Consider the following 20,511-nt stretch of genomic DNA (forward strand, 5'->3'; position numbering starts at 1 on the left):
TGATTTTTCCAGCTCGGCTTTCAAATGTCAGGATCTCTCTATCGAACTTATTCGTTATAAACGTCACATTATATGATAAGATGAGTTTTATCAATGCCTTAGAAGGTCCATTTTATGTTTAAAAGGTGAACCTGATAACAATAATGTTGGTGAGGGAATTCTCCAGAATAAGCTATTTTTATCGCCGAGAAATGCTGCTAGATTTTATCTGCCTGAACGTTGTGAGTTAAAAGAACCATCTATTTTCATTCAAAATGTGTCAGATGTATAACTAATGTTGTTCCTTTATATTCCGTCAATTTTCAGGGCTAAAAATATCCAAACTGTTTATAGTGTGTGGTAGAAAATAAAGTTCGGGCAGTAAATAAGCCTAAATGCTTATATAGTAGTGATGGAAAACTGCATTTTTTTTACAGTGGAGAACTAAATCTTTTTCAGGAAAAAAAAGGCGGTCTGTGAAATTTTTTCTTTTATTATTTGAGAAATCTGCTTTTCAAAACACGTGGATAAATATGGAGCTTTCTGATTGGTTTACTACGAGTTCCATATAAACATTTTTTTTTTTATTACCATCTTGGTGGCGTTCTGTGTAGCTTTCTTGTAGGATGACACTGTGATGATCATTTTAGAGTTTGTCTCTGTGTGATTATTTTTGTTGCATTTGACATAATACCCTCTTCATTTATATCTATAAATGTGTTTTTTTTTTCCGTATGGTCTTTGAAGTTGATATGACCGGTAATGCAAGCTATATTGCCATTTCTTACATAAGTGTATTGAGTTGGATATTTCATGATGACTATCAACAAACCAGTTGAAAACATGAAAGTCGAGGCAGCATTTTTGCTTTCTGCTATGAAGTAGTTACATTAGTTATATTTGATGTGGATTGTTGATAGGTCGCAGATATAAGGGAGTGACAGCCCCCCAAAATACCACCCTCTTCCATCACCTTCCTTCAGTGGAGAGCCCTGTGACGCGAAGGTCGTACTTCAAACTTTAAATGAATCACACCTGCAGTTGCCCAAGATATTTTTTTAATGCTCGGTATTTTATCAATTTCCCATATTTATTCACTGTTTCCGACTCATTATGTTAATATCATGATGTTTTGTTGAAAAGAGAGAAATGTGGAATATATAGGCTTATGAGCCTTTGAATTGTTTAACCCCCTAAGGTATCCTCAATTTCCATGCATATTTCCTACAAACGTAGACATATTTCCAAAAGTTAAAATTCAAAGCATCATTTAATTCCAAAGTGTCATGCTTTAGTTAACTCTCTCCCCGCCCTTGAACGTGCAGTCTAGATTCCTTCTCTGGTTTTTGCAACTAAATAAACAGCAAAAGGTGTGATTCACTTCAAACTTAGTGGCCAACACTGTCTGGGTGATGAACTTACAGTAACAGATTTTAAACCGATATGATTCATCTATTTTTACTAAATGTCTCTGCTTAATTTCGTTCTTGCTTCATGAGTTTTATTTTTTAAGAATTCCAGAACTGTATTTATATGTAGTAAATCCCTGCTTTGTCATGATCTATGTAAGTTGATATAGGTATAGAGAGCCAGTTCTTAAAAGGCAGAATTTGTTCACTGGAATGACATTTCATTTTTTCAGAATCATTCCTTCCTTTCCATTGTACAGTATTTATTATGCCCTGGGTTATGTCAATATAGCATCGAGCGAAAACCTTGTTCTTTTTCTTCTACAGCGTGCCACAAAACAACATACCAAGGTGGGTGCGGTGGATTCCTTCAGGTAGAGATGGCGAAGTATACCCTTCAGCTTTACCGCTTACTCCGCTTTCTCTGGTCAAGTAGACCTGATCAAAGAAAGCGCTGGCGCGGCAGCTTCTCTAAATTCGCCCTCCCCATAGCATGTTATATATTTATTTATTTATTTTTTGCCTCTTACCTGACGCTTGGTGGCTATGTTTTAATAAACCATTTGTCACCATATAACAAAATGTTACTGTTGTGTTATGTCATGATTCAAGAACATAAATTCCCCAATGTGTAAAGCTGGAGTGAGTTATTTAGTCGGGTTAGTTTTCATGTTCCTTTATATATTTAGAAAGAAACAATAGAAGATTTTGTCAAATCGACTGTACTCGCCCCTTTTTAACATTGATTTTTGTTCCCCGCGAGTCGACTTACTATTTGCCTCTCCTTTTTTTCGTTTTTGTTATGTTTTTACCTAGTCTCAGAATCTCGTTGTCAAAGCAATGTGATTACCTGGCCTTAAAAAAAAAGAAGAAAAAAAAGTCGGCGCTTAAACGCCAGAGATGCAATTATATCCATCATTTTGCTTCCAGATTTTAATTTTTTTAACTTTCCCAGAGGAAGTTTCAAACTTCGTTAACATAATCTGATGAAGCTAAGCGTTTGTGGTTTTTGTGGCGTTTAGTGTTTTCATAAACGTAGTGTCCTTTTTTTTCATTTTTTATTAATTTTTTTCATTAGATTTTTCCTACCATGAGTTGTTATGGGCTGTACGTGCGTAATGTAAAGTTATAATTTTTGCTTCGTAGCTTTGATAGCTTCCAGTGTCATTATTTGCTGCAGTGTTGCGTTATGCTACTTGTATCACTAATCAGTATGCCCATTGTATCTCATGTTAGAATTTCCCGTTATAAAAAAAAACTGGTCTCTTGACATTGTCCAAAGGAGAATGACTCCAATTAAGCTTTTGGATCTAATAGAGAAAACTGGATATTTATGAAAATGACGCACGAAAGGATCTTCATTGTAGTAAACCTGACGTAAAATGGCTCAGTGACGAAAATTTCGGACTTCAAAGCAAATATTAGGATAAAATTAATACAATTTTTTAATTCTCAAATACAGTAAAGAAATATTAATGTGCCTGCGTGTGTGTTTTTGTTTGTATGTGTGTGTGTGTGTGTGTGAGAGAGAGAGAGAGAGAGAGAGAGAGAGAGAGAGAGAGAGAGAGAGAGAGAGAGAGAGAGAGAGAGAAATAGCTCAACCGTGTAATGTAATCGAGCTGAGCTCATTACTTAGGCATAGACTTTTGGTGTCAGAGGAAGTGAGTGTGAGAGAGGTGCTGTGATTGTTGTCTAAAATTACCAACAATTTTGATGTACAGAAGCGGTGTAGGTAACGTTGCATTTTTGTGCTAATTGTAGTGAATACTCAAGTGAATAAGCAATTAAAGTTTGTCATGAAAAATAATTCCATAAAATGTAAATTCTAGTAGAATACATGACAGTAAAAGTCTTTCATACACAGACACACATTTTATATATATATATATATATATATATATATATATATATATATATATATATATATATATATATGTGTGTGTGTGTGTGTGTGTGTGTGTGTGTGTGTGTGTGTGTGTGTGTGTGTGTGTGTGTGTATGTATTATATAAAAATATATATATATATATATATATATATATATATATATATATATATATATATATATATATATATATATATATATATATATATTCATACATGTATGAGAAAGTAGTCGCAGAGTTTGTCCTGGACAATGATCGGTATCTCGCTGACTCGTAAAATCTGCCAGTTGTTGAGGTTTCCTGCCGTAAGGGATCATCTTATGCCCTTGAAACTTACCTTACCTTTTCTCTTAACTGGTCACATTGTCCACATCAAATGTGATCACTCCAGATGTCCTTTGCTTTTACTTCCAACCACTTATGCTTTTGAATAAACCTGACACTCTGGTTACTGCAGGCAGTCCTTTGTCCAACAAAAGTTGGAATAGAAACTTTCCAATCATTTTATAGCTTTTATGTGTATTTTTGCATTTTACAATTGTATTAAAGAGCTTCATTGCAAGCGTCTTATGTCTCCAGGCTCTTTACACCTCCGTTATCTTTTCCTTTCTTATAATACAGAAGCCACTGCTAATTTTCTCTCTTTATTTTCGCTTTGGCCACTTTTTTATGGCTCCCTCAATTTGTTTAGGTGCTTTTCAGTGGTGTGGTTGTTTCTTGCTAGCCACCAGGCAAGACCTCTATCTTGTGTTTGGACCCTTTGCCTATATCCTTCTGTTCATTAGAGCTCAAGATCTTCAACGAGTTTATTTCTGAAGTTCCAGAGAGATGAATGCATACACGTACCTTTGTGTGCTTAGCAATACTGAGTCTTGCAACTTCCAATCCAGCAATTTTTTATATGGGTTTTCAGTAAATGTGTTCCCTTGCTGAAGCCTCGTTTTCTAGTCTAAGCTTATTCAAAGATGTGATGAACAACCAGGCAACCCTTCATTTCCTTCTTCCAACTTCTTCCTATGACATTCGAGTGATTTTGATATTTTTAGTTGTTTCTGTAGCCACTTTAGCTCATTATATAACTAAACCTAACTGTACTGGATTTCATCCCTTCCCGTCACTATCAGAGTTTATTTCAACACTTCTAAGTGTCTTTTTCTAAGTGTTTTCTTCAGCACATAGTTTACCACTTTTCACAGAAATTTCAGTTCGTTATTTATAGACAGGAAATTTCTTGTATTGAATAACCACTTCCTTTCCCTGGCATTTAAGCCTCCCTCGTATTTTGATGGTAGTTCATTTACTCTTCCTAATAAATATTACTTATGTCCGCTCCCTAAATGTTTTCATGCCAATACCATTGAAATAAGTTACTCTAATGTTTTGAATGCACTCCTTGTTTTTATAACGAAATCAGAGAGCGCTATAATGTAGCCCCAAGATGACTAAATGGAAATGAGCTGATGACATCTTTAAGACAGAAGTGGATTCACAATCCCATGGTTTGGCGTCTTAATAGTGAGAAACCATTAATAGTTCTGATGTTTAAGAAGTTATCCTGTTGCATCCTGAGTATCAGTTGAATTAACATTAGATGATGGTTACACTGAAGAAAACTAGTAAACAGGCAACAGAATAAAGGTGAAGGTTTTGGATGTCTTGTTAGTCTTCTGTGGTAATATCAAACGTATATCAAGTCTAGGGGTTACAGTGCATTTGTATGCTTCGTTTGGCCTTCAGTAGAGAACTGCAATTCAGGAGGAGCAGAAAACTTCGGCTCTAGCTAGATTTTTCCCATTTATCTTTCTTTCACGAGCCTTCCAACTTCCCTGAGTTTGGTTTGGTATTACCCGCTCGAAGGTTTCCGTCATCTCATAGTATCATAATTTAAACTTGTTGGCAACACTACCAGTATGAAAAGGTACCCCATCAATTGCCTACTCACCATCTTCATCAACCATATCAGTCTCAAGAGTCTCATCTAAATTATCAACTTTCGTATCCCATTCCCTTCATGGCTTTTTTTTTTCTCTCTCTCTCTCTCCCTCTTCTGAACCAACTTAGCCCAAATGACTGTCAGATGTTATACTTCAAAAACTACAAATCTTTATTTCTGGATAAATATTTATGTAGTTTTTCTGTAACTACCATTTTTATGCCTTTTCTGTTCATATACTTTTGAGCTCCAAATCTGTTGCCAGAAAAGTATTTATCCTGGTCACATTGGTCGGCTTCATTATTTATAAGAGTATGAAATTTTCTGTGTATTTTTGAATTCCCCAAATGAAAATCTTTCCCCACAGTGGCAAACAACTGGTTTTTGCCTCAAGGCCAACATATGATGACAACTTTTATATTACAACGAGGGTTTTCTAACTTTTATATTACAACAATGGTTTTCTGATTACGCAATAATGTCATGCTAAGATATGGCTGACCAAATTATCCAATCTGCCTTGTAAATAGGCATGGGCAAATTTAATTTTTTTCCAGGCAAAGGTAGCAGAGGTAGTTACTTTATAAAACATTTTATTGCATGCCTGTTTAATGTATTTAATAGTTATTTACTTCATTTCTCTATTACCATTTAAGATTGATTTGACCCTGCTCATATAATTAAATGATATCCTACCTTACCCAACTACATACATATTTCTAGCATAACCTTGCAATTTTAGCACTTATGGTTAATTTTCTGTGGTACCCTATGATCCAGAAAATCTTCTGTGAGCCATAAAAAGCTGATAGAGTAATGTACTATAAGGCTGTAAAAGGGTGAACCTAGTTATCTGCTTATGTTACGCGCAATTTATTGTAGAAAAAAGATAATTTTCTTTATTATTTACAGTAGAATAACACACTTCTGTTCGTCAAGCTGTAACACATTGATAGACACAGTAAACAGACAAAACTGTTTTCTATAATCCAAAAGAGATTTAGGTCTCAGCTTTACCTGAGTAAAGTTCTTGTAAGGCAGAGAGTCGGTGGAAGATCGTTTCTCATCTATTCAAAGGCTCTCTAACACTTACACATTTGAGCTTTATAAATCGCATGTTATAGGATCAGTTATGCTTAAAAACTACTGCCCTGGCAAGCATCAGTCTTGGCTTGATATTCCTCAAATAAATTTCAAGAATTAATATGGAAGGCATTTAACACATTCTAGGGCATTCCTCTTCTTAAAACATATCAGATAAAGACGTTCTTTTCTCTGATGTACAATATGGAAACCAAGAACTTGAAAATAGACTGTATATGCTTAGTGTGCAACCTTCCCTAGTGATCGTACTGTCTGTCATGAGTCTACAGCCAGCTATTCATGGATAAAGCCTAATATTGCCAAGGTAGTTTCTTGGGTTGTAGGTAAGGTACAAAAAACTGTTTTTCTTAGGGTCTTCCAAGTAGGCAGGGAAGAAATCACTTTGGTCTCTTTCACAGCATTACTAAATTATTTTTCATGAGATCATTTACTGCAGCTGTGGAAATATACTGTATTACATCCAAAGACATTTTGGCTTCAGCAAATTGCCATGAATGTCATTACTTGCGCTCTCGGATCTCACCACCTAGCCATGCATCTTTGAGGAATCTTTTTCATTATTAACCTCTCACTCTCTGACTTCTACTTTGTTACAGAAAGTAGAAGAATAAAGTCTGATATATCCCTCCCCTCCCATCTTTTTCATATTCTATATCATCCTCTAAATGATGCTTGCCAGGGCAGTAGTTTTTAAGCATAACTGATCCTATAACATGTGATTTATAAAGCTACCAGATAACCACAGGCTTCTTCATTTCACTTTAACATCTCAGATTCTCAGTGATCAGGGTTTTTTATGCTGCACTGAAACAAATGAAAATGTCATTAACTTATTACCGGAAGTGCCCATGATCTAGACAATCTTAGGCAAGCTCTCCAACTCCTAAGAGTTTGAACTTTATGAATTTTGCATTATGGCATCAGTTGAAAAGTACAACCAATAGATTTGAGACGTTCCGCAAATAAAGTTTGTGAATTAGTCGGAAAACATTCACTATCTTCACAGGGTAAGTTATCCGCCTAAAGCAGTTCAGATGAAGTCACTCTCTTTTCAGGGGCAGCTTGTGGAAAATTGAGAACTTGTCAGCCAAATAGTTTATTTTTGCTCTGTCGGAAAGCTTTACAGGGACTTTGATGAGGCTTTTGTTCTAATAAAACTTAGCATACCTGCAAAGTTAGTTTCTTAGGATAGGGAAGGCTCTTCTCTTGCAACGAGACTTTCTTTTGGGTCTCCCAACTAAGGAGTTCCTAAGACAGGCTGGATTAATATCCAGTTGCTGTGAGAGGGACAAAGAAATCCAGAGTCTCTGAGACTGGCCCTGCCCCCTTTTTTTATAGGTAATAGGAAAAGGGTTACTTCTGGCTCATGGTCAAGAAGATAATCCCTGCAGCTAATCAATTTCATGGGACAATTCAGTCTCAACTTCTTCAGACTTTGCCTTGTTTCATTAGGTTTTGCCACGATTTTGTCTGTAGTAGGCAGTTCTTTATAATTTTTCACAAATTACTTTAAAATTCTAGCATTTCAAAGTAATAAATTGTTATTCACAGAGAACATATAACTTTACTAGGGAGGCTCAACCTGAAAGCCTACCTGGCAGCTATGAAAACTCCAGTTATCTAAGGATGACTAAGTCACAGCAGATGGTTGTGTTCTAAAACTTGTTGTCTAAGATCTCATAACCAAGACCAACCAGAACATCATCGCAGAGACCGGCTAGATTGCTTTCTGATATTCAGTTGTTTACTCAAGTTGACCGACATCGTTCCCAAGATTAACTTTTGATCTAAAAAAAATTGGATATTTTTGGGCAATAGTTGTTGGTAAGTTTCACCCCTTAAGAAGATTTTCTCTTTTTCCGGAGATGGGGTATTCCTTTATTTTTCGGTAAAATAAAAGGGATACAGTATTATTGACTCTTGTAGTTACTCCCTAAAAAAGATGAGGGTTCTCCATATCACGACAGGTGACAGAGAGCGGGGATCAGAGCTCAAGGCGAATTTTCTGAAGAGTTTTTTTCTTTGACGCTGACGATTTGGTCCATCTTTTTTGTCTCTATTATGTTTACTTTATTCAGGCTACCTTTTTCGTCGGCTTTCCGACTCCTCTTGTCAAAGATACAGCTTTGGGACACAGGTCACATATACTGATGCATGTGCACTCACCTCCCACTGTATGTGATTTATGCAACTATTCTGATGTGCGTAAACGAGTCCCCAGAGTTTCAGCATAATTTTTCTGTGATCGATATCATATACTCTTCTATATCCCGTCGTTTTAGCATCAGTTTAATGTCAGCATTCTTGAAGATGAGGTAGAAGGGAAGAATCTCCTAAGACCCCTTGTTTTTAATATTTTTCCTCCACTGTCTCCTATATTTTTTTTCAAAATATATTATATCGCAATGATCTACTACTTTCGTTCATGTCATAAATCATTTCAGTGATATAAAGTATATAGTTTGGAATGGTCATGTAAACTAAACAACCTGTTGCTGGGAAGATGTTTCTGAAGAGCCGTAGAGAATTCACACAGTGGGTGACTTTGCTGAACCCTAACCTAAGTATCTGAAATTTTCCAGATTTTCCGTTTGGTTTATTTATGATTACGGCCTCTCTCTCTCTCTCTCTCTCTCTCTCTCTCTCTCTCTCTCTCTCTCTCTCTCTCTCTCTCTCTCTCTCTCTCTAACGTACCATCGGTGTGACATATCTGACAGCAGTCAGTTTTACTTCTTTTAGCAATATCAGAAAAGTCAGTAACACCTCCCAGCTACTTGAGACTACGGTCAGCTGGTAAACATCAGGTAAGAATAAACTTAATGTATCATTGTACCATCAACGGAAATTTTACGTTGGCAGTGATGATAAAATCTGTCGCTAATTTTCTTAATTATGTGTCCTGTTTAGATGAATATCGCTGATTGACGACCTCATTAGTCTTTGCCCTAATGATAATCAAAGAATTTCCGTTAGCCCTGCAGTCAAAATTCGTTAGTTGCTTCAAGTTTATGGTGCTAATTAGCTCTTAATCAGCTGCATATTTTTTATCAACATGAACAACATTGGTATAATTCCTCGTTTGTAACATGTTCTGGATCGTTCCTTTTATCACCAGTGGTATGAATAGGAAACTAAACTTCGGTCGTAGGTATTTATCCACAATTTACCCGATTCACGTTCGGTGCATGAACCTAGTTGCGATATTGCAATCCTCAAAATACACATTGTAGCTATTATTTTTGTGGAAAGAAATATTCTGTTGTTTCATAATGCCTGAAATTAGGTCACACTCTTCATTTGTCGTTTATACATGGTAACGTATTTATGTTCATGCTTTAATGAAATGGTTGTATTGATGACTTTAAAGTTTATGAATACAAGTTCTTGTTAAAGTGTCCTTACTGTACGTTACATTATAATATTGATTTTGAGCTTAGAATAAGTTTCGGTCAGACTATGAAGAGTGTAGCAGTTACAATTTTGCAATAAAAAAAGGCTACGGTTCAGTCTCACTAAAAAAAAAGAAACAAAAACAATTCAGTTTTCACTTAAGTCAGTATTCAAGTTACATTCCCAAAAAGTAACGTACTTTTTAAGGGGAATTCGCTGTATATTGAAAGTTTTACAATCTGCTTTGAGATTAACGTAAATTTTTTTGAACTGCTTCCGATAATATTGCACTTTCCTACTTTTGATAACTTTAATCTAATTTGGAATCTTTGACAGGCCATGGTCAATCTGTCTGTCTAAGGTTTCTTACTCCTATTTTTATATCACTTCCGTCCTTGATACTTTCAAGAAGTCGACTAATGGTGCTTTGTTTTGATGCTCATATCGGCCATTTTTATGCTAATGGATATTTTGTATGGATATTCGGCGAATATCAAAGAATGTGATACCTGACATGCGGTGTGTGAGAATATGAACGAGGAAGAGTGAATGGTTAGGCGTAAAAGTGGGTCTCGGGCGAAGTGCATTGAGTCCCTGGAGTCTCTGCGAGTTGAATATGTAAACCGAATGAGTGATAAGCGATCTCGCGGAAGGACCAGATGTAGGTCAGATTCTTAGGGACAGGAGAGGCAGTTGTGAATTGAATGTGAATTGATTAATGTTTGCAGTTGAGGATAAGAGGAGGAAATTGAATGTGAGCGTGGGAGCAAATGGCAACCTGGAAAATGTACCGGTGAATATCATTGAAGATGATCGAAGATATGTTTAGGGAGTAGTAAATGTCAATGATGAAGACAAGAAAAGAGGAAATTAGTGGTAGGTCTCCAAGTTAGTTTTCAGAGAGTCTAAGGAATCAGTGTTGAGATGAGAGTTTGAAGTATAGACTTACCTCAAAGATGGTGAAAGATGGGTATAGTAGAGGCAGAGAAAAGCCAAAAAGTGATGGAACAGTTGAGATTCAAAGTTCCAACACTTAGGAAGTCTTTTAGTTCATGGTAAATTATCATACAGAATAGATGCCATATTTTGTCTGTAGACTCGGGACTTGCTGCCAGTGAACCCATTGCGTGCATGTGTAAAAACGCTGATAATATTTTTTTTTTTTTAATATTTATGCTGGCCGGGTTAATCCACTTTTAGCATTTAAATGACGATTGTTGTAGTGGATGGTATCTTCTTTTTTCTGAAACCAACCCCATATGGGGTGAAGTGACTTGGTTTTATATATATATATTATATATATATACACATATATATACATGTATTATATATATATATATATATATATATATATATATATATATATATATATATATATATATATATATATATATATATATATATATATATATATATATATATATAATTTTAAGGTTGTTCTTAAGAGCGACCTCTTAGTACACCCAGTTGTTCGATACCCCACTGGAACTTTGAAACCGTGAATCAATGGCTTTAATGACTCCATCTTCCATTGTAGCCTTATCTTCAAATGATCCTGCAATCTAGAAACTGGTTTGCGGTTGTTTATGGCTGTTACAAAGGTTCTGGATTCAACCTTCATTTTTCATTGACATTTATACGATATAAAATGTATATTATTTACTGAACCTGTATAATATTTTTAAGGCCGCCTTTTTATTTGAGAATGATTATCTCTAGTCACAGAACTCATATGTATACACTCACTCACATGGAAAGTAAGAGTTCTCATGAATAGAAAATCATATATATGTATACACATTTATATGCCTTTTTACACGAATAAAAGCATATTTATACATATATATAATTTTATCATCTATCCATCAAATCCAACAGACATAATTAAAACATTTAAAAAAGAATAGGCTATGGGCTATCATTCCTGGAATATCCGCCCACTTTGCACATGCGCAGTTTGCATGGTACAAAGCACTAACGAGACACAACATGCACATTCTGAAATCCTTTTATTTTGACTTTAAACGTAAGATTTGAAATCGTATTTCACGTTACCGCAACCTAGTTTGGAGACATACTGCACACAGTATAGACTTTGTTCGTATTTTTCTTTTTAAGCTTTTATTTGTGTATATTAGTGTATGGGTATATCTGCACCAATGTGCATTTATGCTGCATACATTTATATATACTTACGTGAGCACATGTATGTGTTTGTATATCCATTAATTATATGCTTGCACTCGCACACTCACTAGCTTTAGTTTTGCACTTGCGAAATAATCTTAAGTAATGTATTATATGAACGAAACTTAGCAGTTTGAACAAACGGGTATTTCGTTATAGGATTTTATTTTATTCTGCTCTGTTATCTTTCATATCGAAATGTCAGTCAATATTCAGGTGGTCATTTTTTAATATGAAGTGGTAAGTTTCACTTCTAAGGAATTTCAGGCTGGATATGTATGTTAGTAAATTGTATGCGTGGGAAGAAACAGTTTAATAATAGTAGCAGTATTAGTAACAGTAGTGTCATTAGTAAAATGAGAGAGAGAGAGAGAGAGAGAGAGAGAGAGAGAGAGAGAGAGAGAGAGAGAGAGAGAGAGAGAGAGAGAGAGAGAAAAGCTGCTTAAGAACATAAAACAAGATATGATATAGTTTTTACATTATTATATATTTGAAATTTCCTCAATACGTGATTAGCAGGCACGGATTTATCCGTCTTTCCTTGCCATTTAGATGTGAACCCTTTAATCTTTTATTTGATAAGAAAATAAAGATTTCATGGTAACAGGAAAGAAAGCCCACTCAGGTCAAAGCACGAAAACCTTGGGCGGCTACAAAAAATAAAATATGTGCCTCTGAAGAAGAGTGGTGATGACCACGACGAAAAAAATGAGTCAATAAATAAATCAAATGACCACGAAGAACAGAGGAAGTTGATCTGACCTGTTATTCTAACTTAAAATCTACTTGAGCTTATCGTTTCATTCCAATTTTTCCCTATATCATTGCCCCCTCTCCCCCCACCCCCACTCCTTAATCACCCTAGAAACTGACTCTGTTATGTCGTCTATCCAAGCTTGAGCCTAGACTTTGACTCGAGTCAGTTTACCAAGTTTGTAGAATTATTATTCTCCGAAGCAGTGAAAACTGCACAAGTATACCAGTCCTGCTCTACGAAAAAGAATGATGATACATAGTCTAGAGGAATACTGTATAAATGATGAAAGAAGGATGAAATTACAATTTCTTTTTCGGTAGAAAACTGAGGTGGTAGATGCAGGTGTAAAGTGTGCGAGATATGGCAGTTGATTCTTTTCATTGTAAAAGTGACAGGATACGCTGGTAGGAATTCCCCGTATCAGCATCACAAATATATTTATCTCTACAAATACAGAGTATCTTGTATTGTATCATGAATTTGTTTGTAACGCTAATAAAGATAAATTCTGTCAACGTAACCTGTCACTTGAGTGTTTAGTAAAATTAGTTGGTAGATAAAAAAAAAACTCGTGTCGTAAATAGTTTTCGTAAAGCTGGCATTGAATTACTAGAGTAGGCAAACAACGCCTTACAGCGTTGAAAAGCCTACAGTTCATGTTCTGAAAAGTGATCGGAATAGACTATAGTATTGTAAGAAAGAAACATTATGCCTCTTGAATTAAATTTTGTACCCTAACATAGTAAGCTCTTCCAGAAGACAGCTTTAAATCAGATGAACAGAGTAATAACAACCTCGTCCAGTTCCAGGCAACACGAATGAGTAATTTTAGCAAAAGCAATAACACAGGGGACCAGGAGAACCCTTTGCCGTGACGGATTTTTCCCCGGCACCCCGTTGTCAGTCTTAGATTCAAGCTCCCAGACATATACTGTAAGTTAAACTCCAGCTCACGTCATTAAGCATCCCCAGTCATCTCATCAAGATTCGCCAAATTGCCTTTCCCTTTCCAAGCAAGGGAGATTTCGCCAACTCCCCTACGGAGAAAAAACAAACGCAGGTTCATTTGCCAAAACTAAATAACCTTGAGACTTCAAGCAAACCCTGCACCAAGTTTATGATAACTTGCAATACACTGGCGTTGAACAACGGCAAATTTCACAAGGATCCTAAAGGAAGAGTAAATTGCAAGGGGCTTAGAAGGATCTGGAGCGTTCAGTTATCTTCTAAATTAGCAAAGTTTGCACAATTGCGGCTGTTAATCAGAGAAAGGCATTTAAAGGTTTTTGGTTAATAAACGGATAAACTTCAGGACAGTTAAAATAATTCATGAATTAAAGAATAAATAAAGTGAAATCATTATAGCATTGGTAAATAATACAGTGGCAACCGTACTTTCAAGGAATTAATTCAAACTCCTTTGGATAATTTAGTTTGTGTGGAAGAGAGTTTGAGAGTTTGTGCGTTTACTTGAACCAGAATACCACCGTTTCGTATACAAGTCTTCTATAATTAATATTTAATAAAGTCATTAGAAGCAATTTTTACTGAAAATAATGATGAAACAGATAAACATTGATTACCAACCCAGTGCCATATGTAAAGTCAGTTCCAATGCAATATAACGAAGGGAAACTTTTTTAAAAATAACTTTTTTTTTTTCATTGCTTGCCATTTTTATTTACTACCCTTTTTTTCTCGCCTGCCCGCACTACCCTCAAAGCTGCTACTTTGTTGCTTACAAGGTCATAGGATCTTCCACTCAATTCTATTCTAATGAATAGACTTGCTTTTAAAATTATCTGACTTCAAATTAACCAAGAAATTTCCCCTACTCTCAAGGGTTACAACGTTTCATTCTTTCGTCCTACGTTAGATTCATATGGATTAGAATTATTCTCATGATCTCTCGCACTTCTCTTTAACATCTCACACTTGTGCATGAACAAAGTGCTCGAACTCTTCTTAACAAATACTCAGGAATCGGATGATTGTTTCCACGTTATTTCTTCTCTACAAACGTCTGTTCTGTAGTCACTTACTTCGAATTTGCTTGGAGATAGATATGATAATCCCCTAGGAAAATGTTTTTACTCCTCAGATTTATTGTTAATTTCATCATTGCTTGAGAACTTCAATAGTTTTACTAATTATTAATTTCTTGCCCGTAACTTGTAAATATTTCTTCATATTTTATCAGATTGTACAGTAAAGTTAGTGACTTAATCATATTCCTAAAAACTTTTATTTGCTTATACCTAGTTGTTCTGCATTGTGACATGTAAATGTTCATGCAGTTATGTAAATATTAGACTGAAGTTTACATCTTCACTTTAGACTTTCAAAAGTTTATATTTTCACTTTAGACTTTCAAAGGTAGAAATCAGTACCAAAACAAACAAAAAAATTACACGCATGCCACCTCTCAGATTTTTCTTTCTTTCATATTCATTTAATTCGATTGCTACTTCTTCCTTTTCTGAGCACTGCATTTTTTATTATTCTTCCCTTCTTTCACTCAGTAACTCACGTATATTAACACTGATACAGTTTACAGGGTCAAGTTGATGTAAATCACATGCCCTACGCTTTAACGGATACAAAAAACAAAAAAAAAAAAAGAGGTAAACAACTATACTGTGAAAAGTTGAACAAAACACAGTCAAGAATTGAAAGAGACACTCAGACTAAAAAATGGAGATACACCCTGGTAGCCATCCTCGATCTCGAACTTACTCAGCTGCTTAAACACTGAAAATATATACACGTCTGAACCTGAATAACATTCCCGGAACTTTTATCAGTGATTTTTTGCAGTTCAAGCGAATAATCTGAATTCAATCCTATCACCTTTTGCTCTGGTTTTACCTATGGTTTTAGCCCTGCGACTCTGCATACTGCATGAAAATATGCATGCACTGATATTTGCACAAAACACTTGCACGGCATGTGTCAAGTCTGTCTGTCTGTCTGTCTGTCTGTGTTTCCGTACTGTTCATTAAACGGCAATGTTAAATCAAGGAGAAAGCGGCCGAGAAACGAAAGCCCGGTTTTCGAAGATCGGAAGAAACGAATATACATGAATTTTCGTTCGTTTTCTTTTTGTTAAAGATAACTTTCAAGAAGGAACGAATAAAGAGACTGTTGAGACTTCAAGGTGACTTGGTTGTCAATCTTACGCTCTGCTAAGCGAGAAATAAAGTCTCTGATGTTTATGAAAAGAAAAACACGTTAGTCTTTTTTGTGTGAGGTGGGTTTTAATCCTTCCTTGAAAAAATATTCTTGTTAATAAATGTGTGTTTTAAATAAGGTAGATAAAACCTCATCATTTGTCTTAATTACTTGCACTGTTTCTAAACGGATTCACCGTAAACAAATAAAACAGCACGAGCGTCGTCATAACTTTGGTACTAAAGTGAAAAATAAATGTATCTGATTTGGATGCTGTAATTTTAAACAAGTTCAGTGATGTGCTACTTTTGCTGAATAAAATATAGTATTTGTTCGGAAATGTTATGAGTAATATATATATATATATATATATATATATATATATATATATATATATATATATATATATATATATATATATATATATTTGTGTATGTATGTAAATGTATATACCCGTATGTGTATATGATGAGTTACGTATATACATGAATACTTATGTTTTTAGACAATGAAATGTGCAATGTTAATGCGCATGTCAGCAATCATCATCAGTGTGTGGATGGAGTCCATGTTCCCTTTGCAAACCTTTTGGCATTTAAAAGACAAAGACTCTTAAATCTGATCTCAGCAGTCACCCAGTTTTCTTGGCTGACTAAATAGTACTGAAGGACAAGAATTATACTAACTTAGTGTTTGGAATATTAACCGTTACCAAGTATGTATTTTTGTCCACATTTTGCATTTCATTGAAGTTTGTCCATATAAATACTTAGTCTGTTTTTTATCTCACTAATTTATTAGTTAATATTTCCGTAGTGTTATAGAAGTTGATTTATTTGTATTATAATTCTAAGGTGATTTCTGTATTTCAGTCAGTTAATATTATTTCCTTTATTTCCTAGATAGTTCACCTAGATGCTAGTATTTTATAGTATTTTATAGGCTACAAAGAGATAAATTCAGTGATTTCGACCAGCAGGTATATATTGTTATTACTCTCATTTTACATTTAAAATTTGCAAGCATCACGGACCACTTCCACCTCCTCCATAATTTTTAATATAATGCTTGTGCTTGTGATTAAAGATTGAATCACTTCGTTAACCGCTTTGATTTCCATCCAGACATTTTACTGTTATTGATAACAGCGTTGCCAGATTAGCTCTCAGAAATTCTTTATATTCATGAGAAGGTTGTCGAGTTACTTAATTCAAGCCATGAATACAGTTAATCGATGCCACTTGTTTAATTATACAAATTTTGAGTAGGAAAATTTTTCATAATATGATCATTAATGTTCAACGCATAAGGAAATTATTCCACACCAATGTAGACGAATATTGACAATTTTTCCATTGTAGCCTTATAACATTCAGCTTTTAGGGGAAAAAATTCACGCCCCACCTCTGGCAGCTTTTAAAAGTTCTTCCACGTGGTTTTTTCCTTCGTCCGAATCCTCCCACAACAAACAGGATTATTAACTTTGTATCCCTGGGGCAATGTGTCCTTACAGAATTTACGTCGAGGATGGGAGGTCAGGTCACAAAGGAGTCGACCTGGTTTTCGAAAATATCAGTCGGACGGATCGTGGAAGCTACACCTGCTCCGCCAACGTGGACGGGAAAGAGGAATCCGTTTCTTTCCAGCTCTTCGTTCACAGTAAGACTTCCTTTGGTTTATAGTCTTGACACTCTCGTTACCTCAGGCAAATAAAATGATCAAATTTCTGGTCACAGGATTTTAATAAATGAATATTATGAAAAAAAGTTTAAACAAGACCCAGTCTGCCAGCTGTACAATAGACACAGCAAGCAAAATATAAACAGATTATGTGCGATTGACAGAAGTGGCAGAGTTTTGTATCATACTTCTTGGAGCTCTCAACTTTATTAGAAAAGAAGTGACGACCTAGGGAAGGTTAAATCCAGCAAAAACAAGAAAAACGGGAAAATGACTGCTAACACAATGCTGTAAAACCGCCACTGTCTAGTCACAGTTGGCCAATTATATTTACTTATATACTACATTCAAGAAATATAAGTTATTTTACCATAGAATGCTGAGGAGCCGATATGTTTAGAAGATTGGTTTTATGTCATAATCAGGGTTGGGTTTGAGTATGACGTAGGTGTTTCTTAATTAAATCAGTTTAATATTAACTAATATGACATATTGCTGGGTGTCCTCCTCCACCCAGATTATGTACACATAGTTCTTGACTTTAGTCTTCCAGGAATTCTGCCCTCGGTTATATTATATTCCCATTGTCTTTATGAAAATCAATTGTATTAGAACCCTCTGTTCCTTTAGCCACAAAAAAACCGCCATTTCTTGAATTTAACTAAATGAACATTCATGATGTTTTTACCTTGCGTGAAAATTTATTCGTTTTCCTGACGCTGTGGTACAAGCTTTTTGGCAAATAAATTGCACACATACACAGTTATGTATTTGTCTGCTTTTTTGCTTATCAGCTGCAGATAAATGTAGAATTATATAGTATTAGATGATGTTTGTGACATCAGGAGGCCACTTCTTTCGAGGACATCAGGATAATAGGAAATAAAGCCTTGTGACAGTGGAAAGGTAGGTAAATTATAAACAAAAATTCTTCAGAATGTGATGAACAATAGCAGGAAGCAAAGTACAGTAGTGCTAGAATTACGACGAAGATTTTTTTCTCAGAGGGACCCAATGCCCACAATTGTAGTTATGTCGATGTTGCAGACTGTGTCGAGAAAATGAAAGGGATGGAGGAACTGTGAGGGTACAGGGTAAATGTGAATTAGCATCGAAAGAAACAAATATTGCTGAACTAAATCGAGAAAGAAATACATCCACGCAAAATAAGATTATCAGCACGTATAGGATAATAGAGACCATGTGTGTGAATAGTAAGGTGGGAAACACAATGAAAGTAAAACTACCCCAGTGTCCAGCAGAGTGACGGATTATTAAAAATAATCTAAACTGTTCAGTAGAGAAGACCTTCATTTTATATACTACAGACCAGGTCTAGAAGGTGTTGGTAAACACAGACCCATCCGCACCTGGGTATGATAAAATCACGGTCTAGACCGTGGGTAAAATGTACACCTGTATTTAAATGGCTGCTTGTATATCTGTCCGATGGCCGTGTTTAAATCATAATTCTTTCTAAAAGAGAATGGCCATGCAAGTTCATTTATCTCTCATTGTATTTACTTACACTCAAGCTAGTCTGTTTTTCAATTTTGGTCCATGTACCATGTGAAAACTACTGTAGCATTATAAGCTAGTCTTCAAAGCACTTGGCCGGGTACAGCGAATGTTATCAAATAATTCAACGACACTTTTTCCAGAATACATTGACTTCGAAGACACTCCTACAGTACAGTATCTGGAAGAGGACAGAGACTCAGTCTTGAGATGTGACGTAGATGGAGATCCCGCTCCTAGAATTGCATGGACAGCAAAAGGGAAAAAGGTGAAATTTGGTAAGTGAACTGTTTGCCAGTAATATCACGGTTTGTAAACCCTTCATTAGAATTATGTAAGGTAAGTTTATGCTCCTATGTGGTTAAAAGGCAAAGTTTATCATAAAAAAAATTCTCGTAGTTTCATACAGCTTATGTTTGAGATGTGTATGATACTTTTTCATCATCCTGTTCTTTTCTCTCCCCACCCCAGATTTCTTTTTCTTGATCATATGTCACTCCATTGACAAAGAAGTGACATAAAGAAAAAAAATAGTTGGGACACAAAAAATTCTCTTTACTTAAGATACTCTTGCTATATGAATGAATCCCTGCATAGCATTTATGGTAGTGTAGGTGGTTGTTTATTTGTTTTGAAGCAAATTTTTTCAAGTCAGATGTTGTTGTAGTCCCATGTTCTTCCATGTTTTGATGAGACTTCGTTTTTGAGTGCAATTCTACATCTTCTTTGTCTATTTTTGCTATCATTTAGCTCTTACAGTTGCCAATTGATATACTGCAATGTAGCACTGCAAAATTAACAATTCCATGTCTAGGTTATTTGATTTAAATGAGGTTTAGTGGGAAATTGATTTTGCCTCATATATCACAACGACAGTTATTGATTCCCGTTAAGAATTCCATCACTCTTTAAAATTTTGTCTTCTTCTGGTCTTCTGTTGTGGCTCTCAGTTAACTGTTTGAAGATTGCTTGGTGGTTTTTATGATGCATTTGGAAGGTGCTGACGAATTATTTATAGCTGGGTTAGAGGGATTCACAATTTCCCTCGGAACATGTAAACTTACAATAATTGTGGTTAACGGTTCCATCTCTGGAGAGAATTATTCTGTTCCTTACCAAGGGGTGACATCAGTTTGGGGACATAAAAGTTCTGTGAGATACTATGATAATTTGGATGGAGCAGAGCTCCTTTTAAGATCACGCCAAACTGTTTTTTGCTGGTTTTCATTGTTATCAGTGAGCAGTGTATTCACTTCTATAGTATTTGTCTCTGGATTTTGTTAGGTGGTCCTGACACTCACCATTAATTATAAATTATAGAGAATGATCTAGTTCTTTGCTGATATATCATATAACGCACTGAAGCTGGAGATTTACTTTGATAACATAGGTTGACACAACCTAGCATTTGTAGGACTGTATTCGCTTTTTGCGCTCATATATTAACCAGCATTCTTAGACTTCCAGCATTAAGGATGGGGAAGCACCTGCCTGCACTT

At 35.4% G+C, this 20,511-nt stretch overlaps 1 protein-coding gene across 4 annotated transcripts in view; it reads left to right on the forward strand.

The window, feature by feature from the left end:
• The window catches only part of LOC136848641 (neural cell adhesion molecule 1-like), a 781,664-nt gene that overhangs the window by 728,245 nt on the left and 32,908 nt on the right, over positions 1–20,511 (forward strand). For 2 of the 4 annotated variants that reach the window (XM_067121045.1, XM_067121043.1), the window contains 3 exons: positions 1,716–1,739; positions 17,328–17,473; positions 19,156–19,290. In XM_067121045.1, the coding sequence (XP_066977146.1) occupies positions 1,716–1,739; positions 17,328–17,473; positions 19,156–19,290 (305 nt within the window). The remainder of the gene's footprint in view (positions 1–1,715; positions 1,740–17,327; positions 17,474–19,155; positions 19,291–20,511) is intronic. The other 2 variants (XM_067121046.1, XM_067121044.1) reach the window with 1 other exon arrangement.

Source organism: Macrobrachium rosenbergii, chromosome 19, assembly GCF_040412425.1.
Source record: "Macrobrachium rosenbergii isolate ZJJX-2024 chromosome 19, ASM4041242v1, whole genome shotgun sequence".
Classification (NCBI taxonomy): Eukaryota; Metazoa; Arthropoda; class Malacostraca; order Decapoda; family Palaemonidae; genus Macrobrachium; species Macrobrachium rosenbergii.